The following is an 8,886-nucleotide window of genomic DNA, read 5'->3' as shown; positions in this document are numbered from 1 at the left end:
TGATTCGTGATTGTGGAGTTTTTGTTGTAATAGCAAAAAAAAATCAGAAAAAGACGGAAACAGAGTATTTTTTTTTAAATAAAATGATTTCTCCTCTCCGCGGGACTGTAAAAGTGACGGAGCGGTGCTGCCGATCGCCGAGCTGGTCGGACGGTTGCCATGGCGATCGGGGCGGGAAGGAGAAGAGGATGGAATGGATGGCGAGGGCGGAAGGGTGAAGGAGGCCGAAGGTGAGCGTGAGTTTGAGGGTGGCTGGCCGGCCGGTCGGTCGCCATGGTGCTGGGGAAACTGCTGCAGTCGGTGCTGAACAACGCGCGGCTGATCGAGAAGCTGTCGGAGACCCCGCCGATTCGGCGGGCGGCCCAGATCACGGTGTATTTGATCAGCCGGCTGGAGCTGGGCGGCCGGAATGCGGCCCAGCGGCTGAGTCAGTCGAGCACCGTCCGGCAGCTCCGCGAGCGGACGAACATTCCCCGCAACCTGGGCGAGCTGAGCAAGAGAGCGGCCCAGCTGAGAGACACCTGGGCGAAGGAGCTGAGGGAAGGCATGAAGGGGACTTCGGGGCAGAAGAAACAGAAGTAAGGAATCGTCGTCGTCGTCGTCCCCCCCCCCGGCCCCCGGGTCAGTTTCCCCGAGATTTCGACACCGAACACCTGCTGCCAAGACTGGATTAGTGAGCACATTTTGAAAAGTTATCCCATTTCGGAAACATAGCAGTCCTGCGGAGACCCAGACTGAAATTTGGATGAATCCCCTTCAGACTTCATGGTGTTTGGATTCGAATGCAACAGCTCACTTGAGTTTGAAATTCTTTGGGATTTATTGTCATGGGGGGAAAAGATCAGGATCATGATTGCCTTTGGACAGATTGCCAGGATAGGTTGTCAAATGAAACCTATGTTAGCCTTCCTAACCGTTTTGCTGTAATTGTTTAAGATTCATTTTAAAAATGTGAAACATCATTAATAACAATGTACACCAATAATTCGTCAGATAAGACGTGATGGGTCAAAGAAAAAATGTCTATCGTTATTTGCCTTGTTGCATGGACAAACTGTTATAGCAAATACTTTTTCTTTTACAAAATGGAAAACTTGCACAGTACTTCTATTTATGTTTAAATATATTTTAAAATAACAGGCAATGTTGTTCAGGAAAATAGCCTCATAGTAAGACACTAATTTGGGGGAATTGTAAGCCTTTTAATCCAAGAACAAGGCTTTTTAGTGAGAAATTGAGGTGAAGGAATACAATCTGTAGTTTTGTTTTTGTTTGAACCGCTTGCATCTTTTGTTATATGTCCGAAGGCCCTTCATGGTAGTGTTATCAGACAAAACTTGAGACTGTGCCACACAAATAAATATTAGGACAGGTAATCAAAAGTTTGGCTAAAGAGGTAAATTTTAAAGAGTGGCTTTTGAAGAATGTGAAAGGTTTAGGGGAGGAAATTCCAGAGTTTAAACCCTGAAGTTAAACAGCTGTAGGTGAGAATGTAGTCCAGGAGTGGCATCATGTGGCGGAAGCATTTTTTCTTCCATTAATCTCAGCAGAGGGGCACTGCTGCAAGGGTGTGAAAGCAGTTACTCAGGAGGAAAGTTCTGGTCAGACTGAGATATGGCTCAACACGTGAGTTAGGCACTCAAAACTCAGTTGGAAATGTATGAGCAGCTGAACAGAGTGGAAAAGTAAAGCTGTGATCAGAGGATCACTTCTCACTTCTCCTGTACGTCAAGTGCTGATAAGCCTTCTACCCTTCCATCAACACTTCAAACATTAACTTCAAACAGAGGGAAGGGGGACTGGACATTAAACTCAACCCACCACCCCAAGCAAGAGATGCAGTCAATTTGGTATATTTACTCATTTGTCCACTGTGCATACAATAAACACTGATATAAGTTCCTCATATGTCCCAAATTTACACGTTTCACTGCACCAGTTTTTATTATTCCCAAATCCAGAATCTGAATTCAGATTCTCAAACTGCCATAATAGGATTTGGATTATTAGTTCAGTAACGTTATGGGATGTGATAGTGATTTGGTTAGTACTAAAATTCAAGATTTTAGGAATTATGTAACTGAAAAATGCATGTAACGAGAGAAAAGCTAATATAACAGTCTAGTATATCAAAAATATCAACACATCAATGATAGTACTGGAATATTATGTATCACATTAGAATTACACAATGAATTAACTTTGCAGTGCAAGTGACTGTTATTGGGGACTAACAAATGGACAGTATTTTTGTGATATTTATTGAGGGCCAACAAACTGTGAGAACTTGCTGTTCTTTGAAACGTGTCATGAGATCTTTATCACCCACCTGAACATTAGCATCTCATCTGAAATATGGCGTTGTGGACTCCAGAAGTCAATTATCCTGGCATGCAGCAACAGTGTTTGGGGTAGGCCAATTAACCAGAACCGATGTGGGACGGCATTTAACCGGCTTAAAGTTAGAAGACTGAATCAGGAAAAAAATTGTAGGATTTTGACTCAACTTGTTTGACCACTGAACTAAGCCTCAAATTATAGTAAAATGACAACAGTGGCTGAGCAGGTCCCTGAACCCACAGCTAAATTTAACATCTATAATTTCCATCCCTCTCTTGGCAACCCTAGGAAATCCCCACTTCAGATTTTATTGCTAATTAACAAGAGATAACTTTAACTTAAATACTATGAAATTATAGTATTCACTAGTTGTTATATGATAGTACTTATACTGAACTACATTTCCAACCCTGCTTTTGAGATGCCTTGCTAAGAAGTGGCTGAGCAGTGACATGGGAAACTGTGACCTGTGCCTTCAGTGACCAAATGTTTTATTGACCCCAAACGATCAAAAGGCAAACTTAAGCAGAAATTCATGGAGTGTGAAAATCAACAGCTTATGTTTGTGAGACTCAAAAGATTACACCATGAGAGAATTCCAGGGACCCAGATAAAGGGTTTGAGAAAACAAGTTCCTTTAATCCCAGACAAGATGCCTGGGTACCAAGGTCACCACATTTTATTTGCATAGGCCAGGCTACTGAAATATTAACGTGCTGTTTGTAAGATTCCAAGAATAGCAAAAGCAGATGACATCAGGGACCACGAGACACTGACCTGTAACATTGCCTGACTCCATCCCTACCTCAGCTCATTTGCTGCTGAAACCCTCTTCCATGCCTTTGTTACCTTTGGACTTGACTGTTCAAACACACTCTCAGCTGATCTCCACATTCTGTAAATTTGAGGTCAACCAAGATTCTACTGCCTGTACTACCTCATATCAAGTCTCGTTCATCTACCACCTCCAGGTAGCTGGCCTACGTTATTTTCTAGTTAAGCAATGACTCAAATTTAAAATCCTTATCCTTGTTTTGAAATCCCTCCTTGGCCTCACCCCTTCCTAGCTCTGTAATTTTCTGCAGCCTCACAACTCTCTTTGAGGTATCTGTACTTCTTTAATTCTGGCCTCTTGATCATCCTCAATTTTAATTGCTTCCCCATTGGTGGCTATGCCTTGAACTCTCGAATTCTCTTTCTAAACCTCTCTCTGCCTCTCTACCCTGCTTTAAGAGTACCCTTAAAACACATCTCTTTGACCAAGCTTTTGACCATTGATTCTAATATTGCCTTACGTGGCTCTGTGTCAAACTTTATAACACTCCTGTGAAGTTCAGCTGCTATATAAATAGATGTTAAACTTATTGCACTGTCACTTTAACTGTTCTTTGCTGGCGAGATCTGCCTACCTTCTTGGTTGGCACTTCTTCCTATTGGCATAGCCTAGATCAGGAATGTATAATTTGAGATAGCAGAAATCTGCATTCTTCTACTGCAGCATCTCTTACGTAGTCTTGTCTGTGCCACAGTGGCTGTAGAGAGGGAACATGTGGTGTCCACCAATACGCTTCAGATATTCCCAAACAGTGGAGTAACTGGGTATGGAGTAACTGATGTGGAAAATAATATTTGCATTTATCTTTATACAACAACAATATCCAAATTTTATGGTGCCTTTAACATAATAAAATGATCCAAGGTACCTCACAGAAGCGGTATAAAATGAAGTATGACATCGAGTCACACCAGGAAATATTAGGTCAGCTGACCAAAAGCTTAGTTAAAGACTGGGGTTTTAAGGAGTGCTATAAAGGAGGAAAGCGAGGTAGAAAGGCAAAGCGGTGTAGGAAGGGTACCCCAGAGCTTGGGGCCTAGCCAACTAAAGGTGCAACCACCAATGGTGAAGTGATTAAAACTGGATGCACAAAAGGCCAGAACTAGAGGAGCACAGATATCCTGGAGGGTTGTGGAGTTGGATGAGATAAAATAGTTTGGGGATGGGGTGGGGCCATGGAGGGATTGGAAAATAAGGAAGAGAAGTTTAAAACCAACATTGCTTGACTGGGAGCCAATGTAAGGCAGTGAGCATAAGGGTGATAGGGGAACGGAACTCACTGTGAGTTAAGACACGGGCAACAGAGTTTTGGATGACCTCAAGTTTACAGAGGGTAGAATGTGGTGGTAGCTATGAACGGAGTTTGGAGTGAGGACCAAAAATAATAACTTCTCAATATTTAATTGGAGGAATTTTCTGCTCATCCAGTACTGTTTCACTGTTCAGCAAGTTTCTTTTTGATATGTTAGATCTCAGAGGCGCAGTGGTTAGCACTGCTACCTCATAGCTCCAGCGACCCAGGTTCTATCCTGACCTTGGGGGTCTGTCTGTGTGGAGTTTGGATGTTTTCCCTGTGTGTGTGGGTTTCTGTTGGGTGTTCTGGGTTCCTCTTACTGTTGAAAGACGTACTGGTTAGTTGGATTGGCTATGGTAAATTGTCCCCCAGTGTATGAGTGATGGTTTGGCATCCTGTCCTGGGTGCACTCTGCCTAGCACCTTGTTGGGATAGGCTCCGACTCCCCATGACCCTGAATTGGATGAAGTGGCTCTGGAAGAGTGAGTGAGTTATAAGTTTGGTAAGTCACTTGGTCCAGTTGGAAGGTATCCTAGAACCATAGAAAAGTTACAGCACAGAAGGAGGCCATTCAGCCCATCTTGTCCATGCCACCCCGAGGACACCCAGGTGCCTTTTCTAATCCCACCTTCCTGCACCCGGCCCGTAGCCATGCAGATCCAGGTACTTTTTAAAAGAGTTTAGAGTTTCTGCCATTACCACCAACTTGGGCAGCGAATTCCAGACACCCACTACCCTCTGCGTAAGAAAGTTCTTCCTCATGTCCTCCCTACACCTTCTGCCACTTATCTTGAATTTATTTCCCCTGGTTCTAGAATTCTACACCAAGGGAAACAATTTTATCCTGTCCACTCTTATCTATTCCCCTCATAATTTTGTACACCTCAATCAAGTCACCTCTCAGCCTTTTTTGTTCGAAGGAAAATAACCCCAACCTATCCAATCTCTTCGTAGCTACACTTTTCTAACCTTGGCAACATTCTTGTAAACCTCCTCTGCACTCTCTCCAGAGCTATTACGTCCTTCCTGTTATGTGGTGACCAGAACTGCACAATACTCCAGTTATGGCCTCACCAGTGTTTTATTCAATTCCAACATTATATCCTCTTATATTCTATACCTCTGCCAATGAAGGAGAGCGTTCCATATGCCTTCTTTCCAATCTTGACTACTAATCCTAGATTGTCTTAAGAGGCATTGTTCACAATCTTTCAATCCTGATTGGTTACAGGCATCGTGCCAGAGGACTGGAAGTTTTCTAATGTCAAAAGCAAAAAACTGCGGATGCTGAAAATCCGAAACAAAAATACCTGGAAAAACTCAGCAGGTCTGACAGCGTCTGCGGAGAGGAATACATTTCTTAGATAACATCACCACTGTCATCACCTCTGTCCTTTTGTCTATGACATCTTTTGGCAATCTCCACCTATCACTGGCCCTCTATCCAGCTCTACCTGTCCCACCCCCCCCAAACCAGCTTATATTTCATCTCTTTTCTATTTTTCCTTAGTTCTGGTGAAGAGTCATATGGACTCGAAATGTTAACTGTATTCCTCTGCCGATGTTGTCAGACCTGCTGAGTTTTCTACTGTTATGTTACCAAAAAAGAAAGGAGAGAGGGATAATCAGGAAACTACAGGCCAGTCAGCCTAACATCAGTGGCAGAGAAGTTACTGGAAACCAAGGTCATAATAAATTCGCACTTACAGTTTGAACTGAGTATCTGCTTCCCACCTGCCATATTGAGCACTTAGTAGGCCAGTCAGCTGCCAAAATAAACTATATTTGGAAAGGCATAAGTTAATCAAGGAGATAAAGTTAAAGATAAATTATAGAATCATAGAATGGTTACAACACAGAAGCAGGCCATTTGGCCTATTGTATCTGCTGGATCTTTGAAGGAGCAATTCATTCCACCTTCTCCCCATAGCTCAGAACATTCTCCGTTTCTAGATAATAATCCTTTTGAATGCTTTGATTGAACCTGCCTCCACACTCTCAGGCAGTGCATTGTAGATTCCACTCGCTGTGTGATTGCAGATTTCACTCGTTGCGTGAAAATGTTTTTCCTCATAATGCCCTTGCTTCTTTTGCTGATTATCTTAAATCTATGCCCTCTGGTTCTCGATCCTTGCACCAATGGAAACAGTTTCTCCCTGTCTACTCTGTCCAGACCCCTCATCATTTTGAATACCTCTATCAAATCTCTCAACCTTCTCCAAAGAGAACAATACCAGCTTCTCCAATCTATCCACATAACTGAAGTTCCTCATCCCTGGAAACATTCTCGTGAATCTTTTCTACACTCTAATGCCTTCACATTCCTTCCTAAAGCGTGGTGCCCAGAACCGGGCGCAATATTCCAGTTGAGGTCAAACCGGTGTTTTATACAGACTTAACATAACTTCCTTGCATTTGTGTACTTTATGCCACTATTGATAAAGCCCAGAATGGCATATGCTTTATTAACCATGTTCAACCTGTCCTGTCACCTTCAATATGCACATACACACTCAGGTCCTGCTGCACCCCCTTTAGAATTGTATCCTCTATATTATATTGTCTCTCCATGTTCTTCCTATCAAAATGAATCACTCCACAGTTCTCTGCATTAAATTTAATCTGCCACTTGTCCTCTCATTCCACCAACTTGTCTATGTCCTTTTGAAGTTCTACACTATCCTCTTCACAATACTTCCCAATTTTGTATAATCCGCAAATTGTGCCCTGTATACCAAGGTTAGTTAATTAATATATATCCGCAAGAGATGGGGTCGTAACATCGGCCCCTGGGGAACACCGCTATAAACTTTCCTCCAGTCCAAAAAATCAAGCAGTATTCTTTATTTCCTGTCACTCAGCAAATTTTGTGTCCATGTTGCTCCTGCCCCTTTTATTCCATGAGCTCTAACTTTGCTCACAAGTCTGTTGTGCAGCACTTTATCAAATGCCTTTGTAAGTCCATGTACACCATATCAACAACATTATCCTCATCAACCCTCTCCAATACTTCATCAACAAACACATGCTGTTTGGAGAGATGGTGATGCAGTGGAAATGTCATGAGACTAGTAATCCAGAGGCTCAGGTTAATGCTCTGGGAACATTCAAATCTCACCATGGTGGTGGAATTTAAATTCAGTTAATTATCCTGGAATTGAAAGTGAATCTCAGTAATGGTGACCATGGTTGTTGTAAACCTCCTTTAGGGAAGAAAATCTATCACCCTTGCCTAGTCTGATCTACATGTGACTCCAGATCCACAGCAATGTAGTTGGCTCTTAACTGTCCTCTGAAATGACCTAGTAAGACTGTCAGTTTGAGGGCAATTAGGAATGGGCAACAAATGCTGGCCCTGCTAGTGATACATCCCATGAAACATTTTTTAAAAAGTTAGTTAAACACATTATTTCCTTACAAGTCTGCTGGCTTTCCTTAATTAAGAATTTGCCCAAGTGACTATTAATTTTGTCCCAAATTAAAACAGACTGGCCTGTAGTTGCTGGGCTTATCTTTACACACTTTTTTTGAGCAAGGTTGTAACATTTGCAATTCATTAGTCCTCTGGCACCAACCCTGAGAATAAGGAAGATTGGAAAATTATGGCCAGTGCCTCCACATTTTCCACACTCCCCTCAGTATCCTTGGATACATCTCATCCAGGCCTGGTGTCTTAACAATTTTAAATGCAGACAGCCAATCCAATATCTGCTCCTTATCAATTTTAAACCCTTCAAATGTATGAACTACATCCTGTTTCACCATGACCTGGCATCTGCTTCCTTGGGAAGAAAGACACAAAATATTCATTTAATACATCAGCCATGCCTCCTGCCTCCATGAGTATTTCTCCTTTCTGATACCTAATCAGCCTCACTCCTCCTTCTATGACTCGTTTACTATTTATATGCCAATAGAAGACATTTGCATTTACTTTTATGTTAACTGCCAGTCACTTCTTATACTCTCTTGAGTTGAATGTGTGGCTCAAAGATTGGTTTGGGAGAAATGGGTTTTGATTCATGGGGCACTGACACCAGTACTGGGGAAAGAAGGAGCTACACCATTAGGATGGTCTTCATTCGAATCACACTGGGACCAGTGCCCTGGCTGGTTGTATGATTAGGGCTATAGAGAGGGCTTTAAAATAAATAGTAGGGGGGAGAGTTCGCATGAGGGGAGATTTAGAAAGTTAGAGAAAGGACAAGGTAATAGTGCAGGGTAGCGATATGGGTAATGGTAACCAGAGTGTGACAGGAAGGGACAGAGCGTACAAAAGTAAGAGTGCACCAGCAAATATGGTCAAAGTCGAGAAAAACTGCTTTAAACTAAAGGAGGGGGAGGGGTTTTGGATGAGGGGAGACTTGGGAATCCAAAGATAAAAGTTGAGGCAATAGGAAAGTATATAAATGTGGAT

The 8,886-nt window shown here is 42.5% G+C and overlaps 1 protein-coding gene across 1 annotated transcript; it reads left to right on the top strand.

Annotated features, from left to right (window-relative positions):
- The first annotated feature begins 113 nt into the window (after positions 1–113).
- si:ch211-162e15.3 (protein NCBP2AS2) lies at positions 114–4,049 on the top strand. The gene has a single exon (XM_041176598.1). The coding sequence runs from the start codon at positions 274–276 to the stop codon at positions 580–582; it is 309 nt and encodes a 102-aa protein (XP_041032532.1). The 5' UTR covers positions 114–273; the 3' UTR covers positions 583–4,049.
- Positions 4,050–8,886: the final 4,837 nt, after the last annotated feature.

This window comes from Carcharodon carcharias, chromosome 2 (assembly GCF_017639515.1).
Source record: "Carcharodon carcharias isolate sCarCar2 chromosome 2, sCarCar2.pri, whole genome shotgun sequence".
NCBI classification, from domain to species: domain Eukaryota; kingdom Metazoa; phylum Chordata; class Chondrichthyes; order Lamniformes; family Lamnidae; genus Carcharodon; species Carcharodon carcharias.
Note: the sequence above shows the minus strand (reverse complement) of the source record. Positions and strands in the feature narration are given on the sequence as shown.

What these genes read in the sequence shown, in the direction of transcription:
- si:ch211-162e15.3 (XM_041176598.1), top strand. Translation starts at nt 274, where the DNA reads ATGGTGCTGGGGAAACTGCTGCAGTCGGTGCTGAACAACGCGCGGCTG.